Source organism: Martes martes, assembly GCF_963455335.1.
Source record: "Martes martes genome assembly, chromosome: 12".
NCBI classification, from domain to species: domain Eukaryota; kingdom Metazoa; phylum Chordata; class Mammalia; order Carnivora; family Mustelidae; genus Martes; species Martes martes.
Window position 1 is genome coordinate 30,040,901 of NC_137900.1, and position 22,016 is coordinate 30,062,916.

The window sequence follows — 22,016 nt, forward strand, 5'->3', positions numbered from 1 at the left end:
TTAAATATGCCCATCGTGCCAAAAATAATGGGGCCTTGTGTTTACCTAAGTCCTGAATAAATATGGTGGATTTTGGGACACAAATCTGATTAAAAACTTCTCCCCAGGCCAACATGAAAAACTAAATTAGCTTACTTAGTTAGGTATATGTAATTTATAAAGAATATAAAATTGGATGGCGACAAACGGTCATTTTGGTGGTGTAAAACTCTTCTAAAAGAAAGCGCCTCTCAATCTGAATTCCAATTAATGCAATTAATATTTTCCATGCTGTTTCAGGGGGCACCTATTCCCCATGACCAAGTGAGTGTTACATGTGAAGTTCACCACCGAAGGGTTTTAGGAACAGACTGTAGATTAGACCAGGAGAGAGGAGGATGAGGTTTTAAGACATGAAACCCCACTTAACACTTGATGACTATGGTGTTCAGATGAAGCATCCATTAAGGAGGACATTGTATTACCTGAGCATCCTATTCAGTGTGGGGTCCACAGAGGTTCCCTCTGGGCCAAACCTCATCACAACCATCACTGCTTTTGACCTTCAGAAGTATGCAAAGGACACATATTATCTTTAGTTTATATACAGATTAGGATACGGAAGCTCCAAGGTTTCAAGGGACTGGTCCAAGTCAGAGCGGGTCTCCTGTAGCCCTCTCAGCGGGAAGGTCGGACAGGGGTCTGGCCTGGAGTGACCATCCCCTCCTGCTTCTGAGGTCAGAAGCTCACGCCCTCCACTGGGATCCTGCCCCACAGCAGTGGCAGAGCCCTGAAAAGGAATTCCTCTCTCTGGGCTCCCAGACACAAATGTTGTTGACAGGTCTCCACTCTTTCCCCTGGAGGAACATGTGTTTTTTGTGGAAAGACCAAACAGAGGAGTCGGCATCTCTACGTTGTTTCCAGATCTGGCCTGCACTGGTCAAATTATAGAGCTGTGGTCACATGCAGCAGGAAGGGGTTTAGGGATCGTCGCTGCTGGTGCATCAGAACTACCAGGACAGCTGGTAAACGCACCGATTCCTGGGCCTCACTCCCAGGAGTCTGACTCAGTAGGTCTGGGGTGGCCCTGAAGATTCTGCTGTTCTAGAAAGCTGCTGAAGCACGCCAGTGCTGCCAATCCATGAACCATACCTGAGGATCATTGGCCTACGATAACCCTATCTTAAAATGGGTCAGCGAACTCTATCTCAAGGGCCAGTTAGTAAATCATCTTAGGCACCATGGGCTGTATTCAACTCTGCCACTAGCTGGAAAGCGGCCACAATCTGTATGTCACTGCTCGTGTCCATCTTGTGAGAAAACTTGACAAGAACAGGAGGCCTGTGGACTGCAGTTTGCTGACCCCTCACCGGTGTTTGGAACAATTTGGGTCTCGAGTTCTTCCCCACCACTCCTTGCTTTCTGGTGGGTATGATATTCCTGGTCTTATTTTTTCTCCACGGCTATAAAATGAGATATAATCGAATCATGAACACCCGGAAAAAGCCATTCTGTATCAGGTTCAACCAGTCCCGTGTTGTCAGCTACCCTGAGTTAAGTACGGTGCCTTCCTCTATTTGGATAATTGTCACATTTGTCTTGATCCGTGTTTCCTCTAATTATTAGGCATCACATAAAAAAAAAAAGAAGAATGTTAAGAGGACAGAGGGGATCATTTTGAATGGTATTTAGGAACTTTCTTGGTGTCAGAAAATAAAATCCTAGAGTTCTTATATTAAGAATGCTTCTGTGAGAAAGAACAAGAAAAGATTCTTCAGCAAGGTTCCTAAGACAACAACAACGAAGTTTTTGGTGGCCTGACATGCTAACCGCCTTTGTAAAACATTCTGTTAATGGAATTAAAAAAACATTCTATGACTAGGGGTGCCTGGGTGGCTCAGTGAAGGGTCCAACTCTTGCTTTCCACTCAAGTCATGATCTCAGGGTCCTGGGGTTGAGCCCCACATTGGGCTCCACACTCAGTGTGGAGTCCGCTTTTCCCTCTCCCTCTGTTCCTCCCCCTGTTTGCACGTGTACACACACACACAAACACACACTCTCTCTCTCTCTCTCACTTTCAAATAACAAATAAATAAAATCTTCAAAAAAATTCTATGAACGAAGACATAACCAACAAGTTATATTATTTTTTATTCATGTTAGAATTTCTATCAGTGTTTGAACATTAATATTTAGAGAGTTTGTACATTTTTGCCTTCCAAGGTTTAAAATGAGAACCACACTAGGTCACAAATGGTAACTAATACACATTTCACAATTGCATGAATATTTACTCGATCTCTCACTCTCTTAACACTGTTAAACATTTTCTTTTCCTTGCTGTACTTTACAATGAAAAGTGTGCCCCACTCATGTCTCAGCAAAGTTCCAGACATTATGGATTCATCACATATAAATTCTTTAAAAATATACTTCTGTCAAAAGACTTGATGACTACTATGTACACTACAAAAATAAATTTTCATATAAATAAATTATATGGCATACTTTTATCTTTGTAATTGAAATGACACAAACCCATTTCTGCCAAAACTGGCAGACAATGAGACCCAGTTTGAATATTTATTTCCTTTAAACTCCTTACACTAACACCTACCATGAGTCTTTAATGAAAATGTTATATACTCTGAACTATTTAACATTAGTAAGCACTCTATACAAATAAAAATTCTGTTCAAAAGTAAAACATAGCTGTAATAGTGTTTCCAATAGAAATAAAATCCCTGCATTTTTTTGTTATAAACTGGCATGACAAATACTGTAGGAAAACATTCTTATGATACAAAATTATAAATATCAGCAAAGATTTAAAAAAAATTAAAACATCCAAATGAACAAACAAGACAGACAAAATAAAACTATTTTTAAAAAAAGAGAGAGAGAGAGAGAAATTCTGGCCGCCTGCCTGCCCCCAGGTTCTCCCTTTGCCAAAGTGACTATGGGAGAAAGTTCTACACCGTGCAGAAAGCGGGGCCGTGTGAGCTCTCATGCACCACACAAGCTGGGCTCAGGAAAGGAGCAAGGAGGGCGTGCCACGAGCCAGAGAGAAGCAGATCTCAGAATTCTGCACCATCTCTCTCTTGAACGCAGGACATAAGTTTTCTGAGCAGAGCTGGGTATTAGGTGGACAGACAGTGTGGCCGACAGAGTCACTGGACAGTAGACGCGGGCCCCCCGGGGCCCCTGGCACGTGAACACACACACCTGGTGGCCACAGGGGGCTTCCAATGAGTATCTTACAGTTTTGTGGCAAGGTTTTGGGTCTGAGGTCATTATGCTGCTGGGTACTACCGGGAGCCCATTGCCTTCTGACTGAGTTTTTCTGTGGTGAACAGGAGGGCACTGTGGGAGCTGCCACTTGCGTGCTCCCACAGAGCTGCATCTGGGTACTGACCACCTCCCTGACACACACCTCAGAGCAAGATGATAGAAGCAAGACAGAAGCAGATCTTTAAAAATCACACCTGGTTGAGAGACCTGCCTCCAGACATGTTCTTCAGTGGGGTGTATGGAACGAACATCTCCCTGCTCTTGGATCAACGTCCTGTCGAGGGAACACTAATGAGGCTGAGAGGAGGGACACGGTCTGTTGAGGGCGCGTGGGCCCATAACGGGAATATTCACACGCTGAGAAGGATCCTTCGGAAGCTCCTACCCTGCAGAACTTCTGACTCCACATCACCACACTGGAGGCTCACTATTTATTTTTCAAGAAGATACAAACAGACCCAGAAAGTCCCAGCCAACTGTGCAATTTAGGAAGAAGGGGGAGTTTAAATTGTAGGGACTCAAAACATCACCTCTGGGTTGACTGTGGCGAAAAACCAGAATCAACAGGTTTTTCTACTCATAGCGGGGTCATGGTCTCTGAAAGATTTCCAATCTGCCCTTACGTTTTTGAGGGTGCGTGTATGTGTATGTGCGTGTGCATGTGTGTGTGTCACGAGAGGTACCATGAAGGCTGCATAGTCTAGAGTATATGTTCACGCCAGCTGAGGCGCACCACTGAGTGTGTTCTATAATAACGCTTTAATACGGATGAAGGTGAGCGGATGTTAGCTCTAAACCCTGAGGTTCCCCGTCCACCACAACGATCCATGCAATTCCTGCCTCCTCTGAGGCAGGAATTGGGAGAGTCTGGATAGCAGCCAATGATCGCAAGAGAGCCCTGGGCCTGAAGGGAGTCCGGCGAAAGGGTAAGGCGACATTCAGGGCTAGCTTTCCACCAGCACCAAACAATAAAGACATCCTGACTCTTCCAGCTCAACTAGGGCAGAGCCCACTGAGGGTTACAAGACAGTGAAAAGAAACAAAAAGAGAAAAAAAAATAAAATCACAGTACAGTACATTGGGAAACCACACACATGTTCACACACACACACACACACACACACACACACACACAGCCAAACGGAACCACATCCCACTACACCTGGAGAAGCCACCGGGGTCAGCGTACCTTCTTCATATCTGCTCATTAAACAACAAAATTATCACGCATAGCGTGTTTGAAAGTTAACAGTAACATTTCATACTACCACAGGGTTGTGATATGCAAATTTAAAATATTTTAAACAGAAACCTTTACAAAATAATCCTATTACATAAGCAATATTTGCATAGAATTATACAGGTAAATTATACAATATTTAAGCAGCAGCAACATATGCTGAAATTTAAGACTAAGTTAGGCTTGTTTGTGGCACAGAGACCCATGCACAAATCGGGAGGGGCCCCGCGGTGGCCTCCCCACCGCCCACTCTGGGGGCGGGGGTGGAGAGAGCCCAGATCGCACTACTGTACATCCATTCCTTCGTATATTACATATGTGTACACCTCTTAAATATTTATAGAACTATTTCACAAAATAATACAATCGGTTACAGTAACTCGGAACTGCTCTCCCGGAGCGCACGCCTGTGGGACTCTAAGCGGTTCTCTTCAAGCAGTTCGGGGGTAGAGGGGGTTGGAGGGGTAGGGGGCTTCCAATCTTTGGCCTCTGCTTCAGATTTTACTCACCCTTGAAAAGAAAAAAAAAATTAGTCAAATGAAGCCACGGGTGTATGAGTTTGTACTTAGAAAGCACCAAATCAAGGAAACCGGTCAATGGCACTAGAAATCAGGATGGGGGTGCTGGGTGAGCGCAGCAATGGCTCCTCGGGGTGGGTCATGAGCCCTTCCCCAATGTTAGGGTTAGGGTTCACCGAGCCGTGTATCAATCACACCTGTCATGGGGCTTTACAGAGATCGAAAGACAGGTGGAAGCCAGCTAGCATCCCCATGAACTTGCACTAATTCTCAACAGCTCCACAGCAAGGGAGGGACCCAGTTTGGGACTGGACCGGTTCCCCAAGGATGACAGAGCTTGGATGTGGTGGAGATCAGGGGTCACCGGTGTTTGGTTTGGGCCACACCAATGCCCAGGGGCTCCTGGAGGGGGTGGCCTGAGAAGCCCCAAGGAGCTCTGCTCTCGGTAACCCCCGCACGTCCCTCCACTGCTGCCGAGGGGCAGCGACTCGTGGGCCAACACCCCCCCCACTCCGCATGTACCTCAGTTGGAGCTGCTGCCCCGGGGCCTCTCCTCACATTCCACGTCCTGCAGTTCTATGACTTCCACCTTGGAATCCCTCCTCTCGGACCGGACATTAAAAGGCACGTGGGGGTCCTCAAACAGCCCGTACTCAGTCTCGGGGTAGTCCCCATAGCCCGGGCACAGTCCCCCTCGGGGGTTCCACGTGGAGCCGGGCCCGGGGGCGGGCGGGGGGTGCACGGCCACAGTCACCGACGCTGAGGCCGTCACAGTGGTGATGGGCTGGCAGTAGCTGGGCGCCGAGCTGCCCATGGCAGTGAACGCTGGGTGCCGAGGGTTGTTCGAACGGGCTCCCCGGGGGCCCGCACGGTCCCTATTGCTAGGGCCAGAATGCCCGTCAGTAGAAATTTCGAAAGCGTCTCTGCGCGGTCTGTAGGGGGGTGGCCGCAGGCCTTCTCTAGGGGGTTCCCTCCGGGGCTGCTGGCCTGGTCGTCCAGGAGGCAAAGGCTCTGTGTCCAGGGGGGGCTGCTGGCGAGGGTTTGAGGGTGGGTGATGTCTCGCTTCAGGATGGACCACCTGCAGAGGGCAAGGGCAGGTTAAAACAGGCAGGACGCCAGCCCCGGGCGGGGCGTCGCCCCTCACTGCGCCCCGCCTTCTCTCCTTGGCTCAGGCTCCCACTGGCCACCCACACACAGCTCTTTACCAAGTGCTCAGTCAACCCCACAAATGGCTGGGAGAGGCCCCCGGGGAGCCAGCGGGGCCTTCCACCCACAAAAGAAAAACTTGTTCTTTTAGAACCTCCCCGACGTGGCAGAGGAGGGCCTTATTTGGAGCCTAGGTCTAGGCTTTCTCTAGTGCAGCTGGCTGGGCACACATGGCTGTGGCCCCTAAATGCAGGGCTGTGGTCACAGAGTCCCGGCGCTGCCTCCCTCCCACCGTTTGCGCCCCACCCTGCGCTGTAGGTCCAATCCCAAGCTTCTCCTCTTGGAAAACTGCTAAGCATCTGGCTCTGGCTCACCCCAACGCTGCATGCTGGCAGAATGTCTATGCCTACACCGTTGACTATGGCAGCCACTAGGAACACAGGGCTCTTTGCCCTTAACTGAACACAAATTCCAAATGTGGTTCCTTCGTTGCACCAGCCACATTTCAAGGGCTGAACACCACATGTGATCAGTGGCTACTATAGGGGCGAGCACAGAGGGAGCATTTCCATCATCGCGGAAAGTTCTACGGGGCAGCGCTGCTCTGTCCGGTTGTTAGGAATCTGGTTTCTAGGTCTCTATACAAAGCGTGGAGCAACACAGTGGCCACATCAATCAAAAGGACCGTGACCAACTTCAAAGTCGTTCAGCTTGTACCTATTTTTAGGCTCCTGCTGAACAAAACCAGATTCACACTGCAGCTCAGCAGGCATCGTCACGGGGGGTAAGAGGAGGAAAATTTAGGTTATTTGGTTGGCCTCTCTCTCTTTCATGCGAGGGCTGCTCTGGCCTGGGACTGGAATACCCATTTCCTGGAGGGACAGCAGGAGGCCCTCAGTTGGAGCAACACCTTCCTCGGGTTTTGTGTACCATGCTCTAGGCGTGGGGGTGCTGAGCACTTCCCAGGGAGCAGAGAGAGTGCAGGACATGGCTGGGGCTCTCGGAGTCTTTGAGAAGGGGCCTCCGGGCTGCTCATGGCTTTCCTAAAGGCTAAACTTCCCACTTCTAGTAAAGTCTTAGACATCAACAATTGAAATCATTTTGTACTGGGGCATTTAAATGTAACAGAAGTGGGAGGGGAAAAAAAAAATCACTGTTGGCAATAAAAATACCACTACGTTTTAAAAAAAGTATTATTCTAAAATGACGTGCAGCTTAAAAAAAACAAAAAAAAGCAGCAGCAGGAAGGCAGGCTTTCCCTCTGGGCCTCAAGCTCCAAGTGTGCTTCGCCTGAGTAAGATACATGCCAACGCTGCTCAAAGCTGGGGATACTGGCCCCCGCCCTTTGCAATCCATAGGACACCCAAACACAAGGAACTAATGTTTTTATAGTTTCAGATGCAAATATTGGCAATTTCATATGATTCTACATAATCTCTACTTTATTTTAAAATCCTATCTGTCTGGGATTTGCTGCTCATAGGAGATAGGGGCTACCCCCTCAACCCCTCAGGGTGACTTACAGTGGAGCGGGCAAAGACAGGGTTTTCTGTGGCTTCCACGATCACTTGGTGGGCAGGGCCTCCGGTGCCCTGCTGGGCCTCGTAGTGCCGAAGCTCTTCGCTGATGCCCGACACCGTCGTCTGAGAACTGTACTCCGAATCAGAGGAATCAGACCCATTGTTTGCATGACCGGAGGGCACGGCAAAGCGGACCACACTGGGGGGCGGCTCAGGGGAAGGGGTAGGCAGTCGGTTCAGCCCGTTGGCTGGAGACACCTGTTTAAGGAGATTCCATATCAGAAGAGTTATCATCCATTTACTGCTGGTCACACTCAGAGTGCAAAGCACTGTACGGCTCAGTGGTCTCTGTACCCGTCCCCCTATGGGCCCGGCCTCTCCCGCGGCCCTGTGCTCACCTCCCCCACTCTGTCCCTGGACAGCTGGGGCCCAAGATCCGGCCTCTGCTCTTACGCTTTGGAAAAGGGAGGCTGTGCCTTTTTTACTTATTTTCAAGCTCACATATTCATCTTGGGTGTTAACTGCTTCATGGATACAGAACTACAAGACTCAGACTGCCAATCACTTGGTTTAGGACACTGAAACAAAACAAGTACGACATCCCCCCAACTATTACGTTGAAGAGAAAAAAAGCCATAGTCATGGAAATGTTTACTGAAAAAGCACATAGTAATGCTGAGATACCTAAATATCTAAATTCACAGGGACCCTGGGACAAACAGCTTTCAGGTGGCCTTAGGGGTGTACGTTATAGCCTGGTATGATTACTGACCTCGGGGTACGGTCCGAAGAAGGACAGAAGGACTGGGAGCAAAACCAGCCCATTGAGAACACCCAAGATTGTTAGGATTGCCAGGACAGCAAAGAAATACCTTGAAGATAAAAGGGAAACAGGAACATTCACTGTGGCAAAAGTAAATGAAGTCAGGCTTCACATGCCCAAATATTACGTAGTACATCAAAACCCAAAATTAACTAAGCCCACACGGTTGCAAAGGCTGTTACAAAACTGTGGTTCAAATTCAGCATGAGATTAGGTTTTTTCCTTTTTTGCTTTTTTTTTTTTTACCTTGTGACTCTCGAGGACTACATTCCACAACCCAAAGTGTTAGTTCGTGAAGGGACGAGAGAAAAATTAGTTTGTTAATTTGCTGAAATCTCCTGGCATGTAATGTTATTTATGAATGTGTTACACAAACACAAAAATATGGAATGTGAGCTGAATGGCTGAGCAGATTGGAAGCACAAACACAATGCAGAGGGGCCCCGTCCGTGAAAACCCAGCAGAAGCAAACAAATGAAGTGAAGGCTGTAGAATTTAAACAATTTAGCTCAGGAGGAAAAGCAGCCCACTTCTGCAGGCAGCTAATCCACTGTGAAATGCTTCTGCATCTTAGAGCAGAATCTCTAATTAAGTCTCCAGCGTATCAGGTAAGGCTTTCCCTGGGCTTTCATTAATCACAACTTTCTGCCGAGAATTCTGTGAGTTCCAGTTTTACCAAACGGCTCCGATTGCAACCTTTTTAGAACACAAGAACCAGCTTTCTGCAAAAGAAAGCGCTGCCCATTCTGTGGTTGCTGGGGCATTTGCGGGGGAGGGCGGTCCACAATGAGGGGGCTGCTCTGTGGGCCAATCTTTTGTTGAACAATTTAGCATCTCTGAATACTCTTGTTTTGCGTCAGCCAATTCAAACATAAAGGCCGCAGCACCATGAAGAAGAGGAGAGTGCGCAAGTGGCCCTGCTTTCCCACCATTGAGGGCTAAGGTCTGGGATCCTTCATGAATACCAAGGTAAACCTGTCAGCTCGGGAGAGCGGCTGGCCGAGGCTGCGCCCAGCTGGAGGGAGCGGGCTCCACGCTAGTGTACGTTTTCTGGAACTAACAGTGTCTAGGGCAGCTCTGCTGGAAGGAGGCTGTGGTGGGGGAGAGCTCAGGATGTTCCGGGAAGAGGGAGGGCAAGATATCTATCTGTTAATGGTCCTCTTGATCATAAAACAGAACAGGCACCCAACTTTGCCATGACTCTATATGTTTCGACATTAGATGAAAGGAGCGAGAATCCCTATAAAAATACAAATACCTCGCAGCTATTGTAAACACTAGAAACTTCTGAGCTGCATTAGTAAAAAGTAAGCCGCCAATGTCTTGCTCTAATGTAAACTGCTGGAACTTCAGGCTGAAGCATAGATCAGCGGCAGCATTACAACATTTGCATCCCATCCATCTAACTGTAGCATAAACAGACCAATTAGATTTCTGACGGCTTAGCGTATACAATGTCTGCTCATGCAGTTGACCTCAGTGAGGGCTTTATCAGGTTAATCCATCCAGTTCTAGAAAACGGGAAGCCCTTTTAAAGTGCTTGAAACAAGAACCCTGATATCTCTGGGAGAGAACAGGGAGCCAGGGGTTAGATGAGAGCCAGGACTCTGCCCTCCATCCTGGTGCCCAGTTGGTTGCTGGGATTCTGGCAAAGATCCCTTCTGTGGCTCACTGGGCATCCCCACAAGGCTGAGTGCAATCCTGAGATCCCATCCTGCCCAGAGCTTCCCATGCTTCTGAGATGCCTGTGAACTCTCTCCCCTCTGCAGACTGTAAGCCACACGGAGGGGGACAGGGTCCACGTTACTCGCTGCTGTGTACAATGGCGCTTATGAGGTGCTTGGTACACTGTGTCCAGGGAGAAGTCACGCAAAAGAGACTCTCCTTGACACAGGGGTTTTGTGCCGTAAAGAAACATCTATTAATGCCTGAATATGGGTAAGCTAAGGAAATAAAGGAAAAGCCAAAGTCAAGTTAAGAGTTGAAAATAAAACTCTGGCCAAAAGCTTGATCTAATTTAGGCATACATCTACCTGGTATTGGCAAACAAGAATGTACTAATTGGCTTGTGAGCTGATTAACAGTGTTGTGCTGAGAAGACCAGCAGCATGGGTATCACCTGGGAGCTGGCTGGAAATGCAAACTTGGCTCCACAGCCTCCCTGCCCCCAGCGAAATCCGAGCCGCGTCTGCAGAGCCTCGGGTGAATCATAAGCACGTTGCGGTCTGAGTTCGGGTCCGCACTGTGATCATGGGCCCACCTCTCCATTGGCATGCACTGACTACTCCGAGGGAATGCTCGGTCTCCTTTGGGGAAGGCTTAGTCTCTGCTGCCCAACTGCCCAGTGGGGTAGGCCACAGACCCACAGGATCCTGATCTGGCTTCTGCAACAAGGAACTTGGACTGAAACTCAAAACCCTCTTCTTTTCACTTGAAAATGAGAGACCTATCACAGGCCCACACAGCGAGAAAGCCTGTTTAGATTCTCCCTCCAGATTCCTGAAGCATCCCAACCCAGACAGTCATGTCTCCTGTTCAGTTCTGCTTTAGCACGGTTCTAATCCCGGACTGTCTTCCTATGGATGGCTCTGGCCTTGCCTGTCCACGGAGCAGCAGCGTTCCACCCAGGAGCAGCTATTTCCCAAAACCATGGGGGCCATTGGGAGCAGAGAAGGGTCTTTCCTACAGAAGGCAAATTTGTTCTCCTTTTCTACGTCACGAACTCATACTCTTCATAAAGACCCCAGAAACTGATTGCCTGGGGATCCAAAAAGAAGGATCCAAACTAGGTCTGGATTTCTGATATTTGACACTGAAGTTACACATTTACCACTCCCTAGATCTTACTTAGAACTTGAATGTGAAGTCTGGGCATGCTACCTTTGCTTCTTTTTTTTTTTTTTTTTTTTTGATTTTTTTTTTTTATTTATTTATTTGACAGACAGAGATCACAAGTAGGCAGAGAGGCAGGCAGAGAGAGAGGGAAGCAGGCTCCCCGCTGAGCAGAGAGCCCGATGCGGGGCTCGATCCCAGGACTCTGGGATCATGACCTGAGCTGAAGGCAGAGGCTTTAACCCACTGAGTCACCCAGGCGCCCCTACCTTTGCTTCTTAGAAGAAGAAAATGTAGGTGATAATTTTAGGTACTTGTAAATTTTCTTTTCTATCATTTTGAAAGAACAGTAAAGGTCAAACTCTGTCAGTGGAGGGGAACCAAGGTCAGAATTGGGGGGTACTGGGCGGTCCCCTGGCTTCACACTGTGGAACTCTGCTGCTTGTCACACTCTCCATCTCTCCTCCCCAAGATGTTCCCTAAGACGGCTCTAGAAGAGAGCTTGTCCTTCTACCTCCCCGCAGGTCTCTGAGTTAAGAAACTCAGCAGAAGAGAAGTCATGGACTACAGTGATTGTTTCACAGTGTATTCGTAGGGCACAACATTGTGTTGTATACCTTAAAAAATATATGATTTTTACTTGTCAGTTACACCTCAATACATCTGGGGGAGAAAGAGTAGAGTCATAATGAGGACATGCTGCTATCCACAGGACACAGAAAGGAATATGCAACGGAGATCGTAAAGATGATAGGGATTCTTGGAAATTAAGAACCGTTTCCCCTCCTGCTTACCTGACGATGAAATCGAACTCCGATCCTGCAAGCATCAGCACTCCCAGCAGAGTGGAAACAGCGCCGTCCAGGACGGGTGCGAACATGTGCTCTAGGGCGAGCACGGCCCTGCGGTTCTTATCGCCAATGGCCGTTAGAAAGGCCTGTGCAAGGAGAAGATGCAGGATGAGCAGGTTCCCGGACTGAGTGCGGTCCGTGGGCAGCTCTGTCCAACACGCTACGAGCTGTCTTACTCGGTCTGTGCAGACCTTCTCACACCTTCCTTTCTAGCTCCTGGAATATTTAAACTGGGGTGCTCAAGTACTAAATCTGGGCTTATGCTACAGTGGCCTCCTCGTGATACTGTGTCATGTTTGGCGTTGATACAAATCTTGAACCACCACCAAAAAAGACAGAAAGCATATTTACTTTAAATTAAAAACCAAACCCAAACTATACAAACAAAAGCAAAATGTCCCTTTCTTTTCACTGTTGCTCCCTGGGGGTTTCCTCCCCAACCCATGCGATCTCACAGCTTCCGCATGGGAGGCCCGCGGTGTGAAGATGATAGCATCCTTCCTGACTTTGTGGGAGGTCAAGATCTTTCTTCCAAGTGGGCTTAGCTGAGGGGCATGTGCAACTTGGTGCGCAGGCTGACTGATGCAGGGTTCAAACTAATGGGTCTGTTGTACCTCTAAGCACCACGGAAGTCTCACAAGAAAAAATACAGGACTCGAAATTCACATGGGACCTGTTCTAACTCCGTGTGGTCATATCACCCCCTCCTTCACTTCCCAAAGCTCTGCTAGGTGATGAATACTACCGATGCCAATGGCAACATTACAGAGTAAGCCCCAGCGTATTGGACTGTTGGCTTGACGGGGTGACCATTTTGATGGGAGTCAGTTCCTATCATACTCTGCCTGACCCTTCGGGGGGGCCCCGACAGGAGCTGGCACAAGTCCTTTCTCTGCCTGAAAGGGATATGCTTTCTCTGCAGACCAAAGCTCCTGAAAACCAAGGCCTATCACACATTGGGTGCACTCCTATTCCTAGTGTTGCTTCTGGAAGAACACTAAGGTTGTTCTCTAGAACAGATGAAGAAAGAAAAGCATACAAAAATGTGCTATGAGTTCCTGTACTTATCTCTAAAGTACATTTTCTCTAAAAAATGCACATGCTTTCCCAGGGTGGGGAAGGGTGTCGGGTCAACAGAATTGCATCTTTGTCTTGGGAGGAAAACAACAAGACAGTCTGGAACCATGTTACTTTGTGCCATACTTGGGCCATGAGGCTGTAAGAGCTAAGTAGGGTTTTATCATCTCACACCCAACTTACACTGTGGGAACAGTGAACTGACAGGAACCCACTGATTCCTTGAAGAGAGCTCTTCACCAATGTTATTCCATCATTGTATAAAGCTTGAAAGAGCAGTACCTGCCTGCCTTCAATAGACCTTCACATAGAGGCCGGGTAAGAACAGCACATCCTGCATGTGATGGTCTTGTGATGAAGGTGTGGGCTACAAGCATTTAGCAGGGGTGACTGCTCACAAAGCCAAGCTGCCTCTTCAGCCTCCTTAAATTCTTGGAATTAAACCTTCCACAGGCGGTGGAAGCATTCCTTAATTGCTTAGCCAGCACTGGTGTGTGCATTTACGTTCATGTCACCGCATGTGTAAGGCCCACGGTGCCACCATGGGTTGCACTTCTCATTTCCACTGTAAAAACCTGTTCTAGAACATTCTTGTTTGCCATGCCAGCTATCCCCCCCCCCCCAAAACTGGTTTTTCTTCGCATCAGAATAAAATGACCAGGTGGATTCTTAACTCATGTCAAGTTTTCTCCTTTTTGAAGAAATGATATTAAGAATTAATTATGTTCTAAGCTGTAGACTGGTGGGCTCTTCCTTTTAAAAAATACCCTCTCCCTCCTCCTGGCTCAATGGAGGAAAAGAATTTTGACAGGTTCAAAATCCAGAGAATACTGCTTCTATATTATCAGCTTTTTGTTGAAAATGGGACAACCTCAACAAAACATTCCTTTTGGAACCCAGAAGTTTACAGTCTCTAAACTGCATGAGAAGGCCCCTGAAAGACTCCTCGCGGAGAAACCAGGAAGGCACAAGACAGAGCCTATATGTAAATCCACGCATGTGCAGACATGCATATGCCGTGTGCTAAGCCCCAGGAAAATCAACGCTAGTAACCAAAAAGGTAAGGCTAAAAGTATTTTGGCCCAGGCTCAGTGCTAGGTCTCCTACCTAGGGCATTCCAAACATCAGTATTTCTTCAGTCAATAGATGTTTATTGAGTGCCTAACAATAACCCCAAAGACTGAGGCTATAAGCACGAGTGTGGACAGAACGTACATGACACACGGCTTGGAGGTTTTGGAATAAATTCCTGATAAATGTACACGATGGGCTTGTCTCTGGGTTTAAAGACTCCTCCTGATGTTTAACTTCCTCCAACAAACTGTGCACAGGACTGGACATAGAGAAGAGAGTGGAACATTCTGTTGAGAGCAACCGTGGTCCTCTGACTTTTTCTTCTCTCATGAATTTGGAGGCAGGAGGTTGAAGGAGCTGGGTGGGCTTAGCAGGAAGAACAAGTTCCTCTGCCCCACTGGCTCTGTCCTCGGCTGCTGGCGGGCCCCACCATGTCTGTGAGTGTGGTCTCACTTGATCTCTGCTGTAGAACTGTGCTTTTACAAACTGCGGGCGCATTTGTGTGCTCACACATGTTCATAGCATCTAACTTAGGAACAAGGTTGACAACTTACAGACCTGTCATGACACTAAGGTCACCAAATAAGCACCATCCTTCCTGGTCCCCTGCTGACCCCAAGAGGGAAGCCTCCTCACTAAGGCCCATAGTAGTAGTACGTGTGTTCCTTGGTGTTGGAGAAAAACAAAAAAGGTCCCTGACCTGGAGACTACCAAAGCTAAAGGAACAGATGTTGCCTTTCCATCAAGTTATCCAGGAAGAGGTCTCCCATACCAGAGCAACGTGAACGGTGAACTCCACTCCAATGCCGACGGAAGCGATCAGGATGACCACGGGCACGGCGCTCAGCTTGATCCCAATGAGGCCCATCATGCCAAAGAGCTCGACCGTCATCAGAGCCAGGACTGTCACCTTTAGGAAGATGCAGGGGATAAGTGGATGGGCACAAACACTCCAAGTGCTGACAGCAGGGAGGGGGGTCCCTCCAGATCAAGAGTAGAGAAAACACCTGGGACCCAAATATAATGAGCACGCTGACTCGCTTTCACTCTAGGCACCTCTCTTTACTTTCTAATTCCCCACGTCGCTGCTGAGAAGGGAGACTCTGGGACAATTTGGGGATAGCTGCTTTGGGCCAGCAGCCTGTTTAAGGACTACAGAAAGGCAAAGCTTAGTATTACTACCACAAGCTGTTTTTCCAATATATCTGTTCTAGAAAGCAAAAAATACAATAAAAAAAAAAATTCACAACTAATCCATTTGAGTCATCTAAGAATTACACAAACACGGACTGGTCACTAGGTACAAATTTAATATACTTTCAACCAAGGTATTTCCTTCTGTTTTGATATTAATCATCAGAAACTGTCCTTGAATATACAACAGAATGGAAACTTGCAGAGTTTTTGGTTGCCCTGCCTCCATCCCAAGGAAAGCAGATAGGACGGGTGAATAAAAGTTCTTTCTTTGACGTAAAGGCAGCTCTGCTTTTGTTTGGAGAGCTCAAGGGTTAAGAGAGGATGCGGAGCGAGAAAGGGGACTTCTGGTCAGCTGACACGGGTCAGGTTACAGGCGCCTTCACTTTGAAGAAGTGAGAAGTAAGACGGGGGAACAGAGCAGACAGCTCAACCCAAGGAAAAGCTCCTATTTGCCTTCCGTCGGCCTTGTAAACATTTGCGCAGAGATGGAAAGAAAATCTGCAAGGTAGCCTATGGAGTTTCTTGGGCCAAAGGGGAGAAAACACAAATGAAACAGTAAACTTCCCACAGATGGAAGAGAAGGAGTGAATGAGCTTTCTGGATCGGGGGTGGGGCAGTGGACAGCGGTGACAGGGAAGGACGAGTCCAGAAACAGTTCCCTTTGCTTTCTTTTAAGAAGCTAATGAAAGATGGACGACATCAGTGACTTAAGTACCATGAAAACCCCTACAGACTAAACATTTACCTTTTAACATACCTGCTGCACAGACGTATGGTGCAGAAATGAGACCTGGTCTCTGTTTTTATAATTGTGGCATTTTGAAGGCTATACCACAGTTCGTGGAATTTAAACACTGCCATGATTTTATTAGACTCCACATGAAACTTACTTCAGATCTGGGAGTATTATACTTGGAAAAAGGATGCCAAAAACTTGGCTAGTAATACTGGTTCATCAATGTCCTTCAAGCTTTAAAACACACACAACACACAAAACCATCTCAAAAACCATTTTACCCATAGACCACTATCCTAACTTCTCCAATTACCTCCCCCACCCCTTTTCTAGAAGAATCTTCTCTATGTTAGGTCTGGGATGTAGTCACAAAAGGACCCTTTAAGTTAAAAAAAAAAAAATTAGTTACACTTGTATTTAATAAATGCTCAGAGTGTTTGTGTTTAATAAATGCTCAGAGCGGTTATAGAACGTGTTTTAAAACTTTCCTGTCTTTACACAGACAGTTGAAAGCTGTAGGACAAGGGACACAAGATGAAGGCCATTAATGGCTCTACCTGGCCATGAACCTCGCCACCTCCCGCAGTATAAATATAGCAAGGGTGATGCAATCTATACCCTCCTCCAGAGGCCCAGACATAAACACAGCTTCCCGGCTGCAGCGAGAGCTAGGCCGGAAGGAATCTGACTTCCACGAGAACCCTGCGAATGAACTCACAATGATCCCAGCCGTCCAGGGGTTCAGGAGGAAGACAGCACACACCAGGAACGTGCAGGCCAGCACCACGCTGATGGACAGCAGGAGCCAGTGGCGGAGGCCGATGTACTGCTCCCAGAAGAGGAAGGGGTAGCCGTTGGGATAGCTGGAGAGCCCCAGGCTCGTGTAGTTGTTGCAGATGGTTCTGACCTTTTCAATGGCTTCCACGAAGTCTGAGGTGTCCCGCAAGCCGTTGAGGTAGAAAGGGAACTGAGCGTATTCGATGGGCTCTGCTGCCGGGACTGGACAGGGAGACAGCGGGAAGAGGCCACAGCTGAAGGCTCAGGGCAATGGGACAGAGGCGGAGGGGAGTGACCTGGGTTCCAGGGAGCCACCACACACCCCAGGGCCGGCCCTCCCAGACCCACACCCTGCTGCTCTGGGATGACCAGAGAAGGGACTCTGCCACCAAGTCCCCTGACTGTGCTTCTTTCAACGTGGAGCACAAACTGTACTGGGACAGCCTTCGGGTCTTTACAATCTTAATCTCTGCTTTAAAAGAGTTTTAAGCAATGATCAACATTTGATTTTTTTCTGGTGGGGGAGGGGAGCAACCTGGGTCCTGTGTATTTATTTAAACTTTGATTTTAATCTTCTAGAAGCAGTCACTTTTGTGATGGGTCTAAACAAGAATTCAACAGCGGGAGCATTTTTTGTTTGACTGACACAAGGGAAAATACTAAGTTCAAACTGTTTTACTCAATCACTTACCAGAACAAAATAACTCAAAAGTCATGCTTTCCTGCGAAAAACGCTTAACTTTCTTATCCTTTTAGTGATCTAACACACTTAAACCTTCCATGCTTCTTTTTTAATGCAATGCTAAGTCTTCAGCAGCAGGGGAAGAAATCCTTACACAACAAGCATTTAGTTACTGCCGTTGTGTGTTCCAGACCCTTTGGGGTCATTCAGTTGACTTGCTAAACATGATTTGCCCTATTATAATCTCAACTATAAATTTTCATTAAGACAAGCCTTGGCTGCTTGCCACAAGGCTCTGGGGTTTAGATACAGAGAAGCACAACCCACTTCCTCTCCGGCCACGTTTGCAAAGGGACCCGTCTTCTTTGTCACGTCCTTCCTCGGCCTCCTCTCCAAGGTGGAAGCTACTAATATCTCTAACATCAATGCAAATTAAATCCATACCGGACTACCTTTCAAAGTCAGGTCTGAGAGGGGAAAGGAGGAGGACGCTGCTGTATACAGGCTATTCTGCTCGGGTTTAAACAGCTTTGACAGAGTACAGGTGCTTGGTGGCTTATAGGAATGACCCAACTTGCCAGAAATTCCTTCAACACCAGAGTTGACAAAGCTAAGATAAACATATAATCCCCAGCGATAAAACTCTGCAATAGTAAAATAACACTCGACCTGGAGGCGTCCCCAGCTTTCACATGGAACAGCTGGCATGAAAGAGAGCTGCTTGGTGGGCGTCCTAGGGTGAAAGCTACAAGCGGAGATTAGGGACTCTCATTTCCCAACGTGATAGAGCACGGGTTGTATTCCATTACACATCCTCATCTGTCTCCCAGAGTTTTCAACTCAAAGAAATACATTGTTCTGTTTACACTTTTGAACCCTGGGTAGCGTCAGCAGACGAGGGCCACGGCCGAGCTGGGGAGAACAGGGCGAGGCCCCACGTGGCGGGCCCCCATGGAGGGCTACTTACTTCTGAGTCTGGTTTCGGGCATGTAGTCGGCTTTGTCGTGCACCCACTCGGGACGGTGAGGCCGGATGTTGGCCTGGGAGGCGGCGTACGCCACAGGATCGTTGCTGACCCAAGCAGTCAGGTAGATGTAGAAAGCACTGGGGTTGATGATGCCGTCTGCGTCCACCAGGCGCCGTTTGGTCAACTGCAAAATGGGAAGAAGAGGGTCCTTCAGAATGGGGCCGGGGAAACACACTCCTGTCTGGAGGTGGAAGGAAAAGCAGAGCCCTACACCAGCGTCTGCAACACAGCCGAGGATGCCCCCTCTTTGAACATACAAGAAATTCCTGTCAGAACACCTTTGGTTTCTTTCAAAATGCACTTATCAAAGGATGCCATAATCGGTGTGTTTGTAACGCACACACAGTTCCGCAGATGGTCCGGGGATTGACTGAACCAATTAAATCTGAATGCTAAAAGACTGTCTGCAGCCAAGGCAGAGAATGAACAATCTGGAGAAACATATTTATAGGAGGGGAAGGGGGTAAAAAAAACCTGGCAAGAATCCCCATACACGTCTGTGTGCAGTTAACCTCTGCTGCTAACACTGAAGGAAATGCCACCCAGTAAATGGAGGAGAGCTATAAAAATAAAACAACATCTGTATAAATTTTGCTAACACTAGCCTCCTATGACCTGTGTATTCACAAAATGCCCATCGCCAGAGAGTGGAAGCGATTGGTGCATAGCCACGGTCCTCTGGGTACCCCGATTTCGGAGAGAGGTGGTCCCACTCCGCACAGCCCATCCCAGGCCACGGAATACTACGCTCCCTCCATCTAAAGTAGGTCTTGGGGGCTCTGCTTAGGTGCAAACACTGTGAGACACACACACATACACACACACACACATGCACATCCACACACACTCATCCACAGAAATATATTTTTCCTGTTTACTTTAGATTCAGGCCTGACTCCAGTGCTTTTGGCCTTCTCAATAAAATGAGAAACACCAGTGACAGCAGTTAGTAGAGAAAGAGTAAAGGAAGAAAGAGTCGAGTGACAAAACGAAATTTCAGGGTCTGGATTCAATGAATCCCCAGGATATGGAGCAACTGCACGTCTTCAAGCCGTCTCTGGAACTACAGAGCACAGCTCGTGGCCTCCGTGCATGCAGCGCGCTTTTCTCCCTCCCAGGCGCAGGAAGTGATATCCGGGGGCCGGGCCCAATCCCATTTGTTCCACGGTGTCCCTGGTCCCCGAGGCCCGGCCCAGCCACTGCGCATCCCCGTGCTATCTCTCCCACAGGCTCCTCTGCCCACATCCTTGTCAAACCTGACAGCCTGCTGCACGGGGCCATAAAGCACCAAGTTCACACTCCATAATAACTCTGAACAATGTACTTTGTAAATCTGTCGCCTTTAATGCCAACAAAAAAGGGGAGACAATAAACAGAGCTGCTGGGAAGATCATGAGCGTGACGGTTTTCTGCCTGAGGGGGAAGCAAGTAAGCTACGAGAGCCGAGAGCCGGTAGTAGTGTTGGACTCTGAAGGGTCCAAACACGCTTCCCAGACATGCCTGAGGAATCAAAAGGGATAGGCTGGAATCTGAGCATCACAGCGAAGATGCAAGTGCAGTCGGAGATTATGATCACGGGAAAGAAACAGCTCTTATTACCCAGGGGAGTGAGCAGAATGGCAAGGACACTCAGGTTCCAAGGACTGGCATTTCTGTTTGCCCCACTCATGACAGAGCCGTCTGTCTGTCCTTCTTCTCCACCTGCTGGGCCAGGGTGACCCCAAGGAATCGAAGGCAACCAAACCTCCCATCCTTCTAGTAACCTCTCTGGTCTCCTAGCTCATCCATCCACCCTAAATTCTGCTCATTCAAATGTCCGTTACCATCCTTCCAAGTTTGAACAGAGTCAACACCAACATGGTAATGAGTACTGGAATTCAAAAGAGAACAGTACAACCCAGCATTTCTAGTATCTGAGAGAGCCTGCCCTGCCCCAAGGGTTCTTGGGGGGAACAAAGGCCCCACGTGGTGATCCACATGTCCCCACTCGACAGGGGAGCAGACTGAGGCACTCAGTTAGCTGAAGGGATGAAGTGAATCAGAGCCAACTCAATATTCTCCCAGCCCTTGGTGCCTCGGGTCTCCAGAGGGTACAGGCTGGGCGGGTAGGTGTTCTCTGCTCAATGACGCCGTGGGAGCTTCCAGGGTGTAGAGGGTGGGGAGAGTACCTGGCTGATGTCGATGGGTTTATCACGGCTGCCAGTCTGCACCAGGAGTTTGTAGGCAAGGACCCCATCATCCGATCCATTTTTGTAATTGTTTGGCATGATTTTCCCAGTTTCCCAGTCACTGTCAAATGCATCCTGAAGTCCTAGAAAAGGCAAATGTATACAATGTATTAAGATTCCTCACCATTATGATCCAGGCCATAACTGGGTGGGCTGAGGACAAGGAGCTGGTATCAACCTTAAGCAGTCTGTGTGCTACCTGTTTTCTAGTTCAAGTTCAAGTGATACCCTTAGATTTTTCATGAATGAACTTCAGGTTGCTAATAATCACTGCTTCAAAGGTGGAAGAAGGGAATACTTGTTTCTAGGAAACAAATATACATGTTTTACCTTTACACAGAAAAGAATCCCCCTCTTCTCTCCCCAAGGCCATTCCAAAGGCAAGGAAGGGAGAGAGCTTGGGGGAGCGGGCGGGCTGGGTGAGGAGGAAGACACACTGTCTCATCAGGCAGTTCACACCGCCGTCAGGTGCTAAAGCCGTGGGTTCTTCAGTACAACCAGAAATCCCACTCAGAGGGGGAAACGCGCCTTCGAACTCCCAACTTCAAACAGCAACTCAGCTGCTTCTCCAGCCCAGGGTGAGTGAACACGATCCTGTCAATTTGTTCCATCTGTTCGACTTGTGGAGCTAATACAAGCTGTGGGATCGGCTGCCAGGTTGTGTAAAGATCACAGCCAACACCTATTCACTCTCCACTGTTCCTCTTTGCCACCCTTCCTCAGAGAGGGGGTGTGCAGGAGGGTGAGGGGAGGGGTCTCGTGAGCGCCTGTGTGTGCAGGGAAATGCCTCACGGGGTAAATTTGGATCAGATTGAGAACAGGAAGCCACAGGCCAATACAAGGGGGCTCTGTGAGAACAGATGACAAACCGCAAGCACAGGGAGGGGAAGGAAAGGGCTTTCTGGGTGTGGGGGATGGGCAAGCCCACCAGCCCACCACACACAGCTGCGCTTGGCCTCTGTAATCAAAACCATCATTACAGACCTGATGGTTTGGCTACAGCTGTAAAGAGATAAGC

General features: G+C 48.2%; 1 protein-coding gene across 1 annotated transcript in view; it reads right to left on the reverse strand.

Annotated features, from left to right (window-relative positions):
• Positions 1 to 2,107: 2,107 nt before the first annotated feature.
• PTCH1 (patched 1) overlaps positions 2,108 to 22,016 on the reverse strand; it is a 61,765-nt gene continuing 41,856 nt past the window's right edge. Inside the window, exons 16-24 of the mRNA XM_080819324.1 lie at positions 20,939 to 21,081; positions 18,711 to 18,894; positions 17,003 to 17,283; positions 15,124 to 15,261; positions 12,144 to 12,286; positions 8,467 to 8,566; positions 7,698 to 7,952; positions 5,551 to 6,106; positions 2,108 to 5,020 (exon numbers count right to left, since the gene is read on the reverse strand). Of these exons, the coding sequence (XP_080675450.1) occupies positions 5,552 to 6,106; positions 7,698 to 7,952; positions 8,467 to 8,566; positions 12,144 to 12,286; positions 15,124 to 15,261; positions 17,003 to 17,283; positions 18,711 to 18,894; positions 20,939 to 21,081 (1,799 nt within the window). The 3' untranslated portion in view covers positions 2,108 to 5,020; position 5,551. The remainder of the gene's footprint in view (positions 5,021 to 5,550; positions 6,107 to 7,697; positions 7,953 to 8,466; positions 8,567 to 12,143; positions 12,287 to 15,123; positions 15,262 to 17,002; positions 17,284 to 18,710; positions 18,895 to 20,938; positions 21,082 to 22,016) is intronic.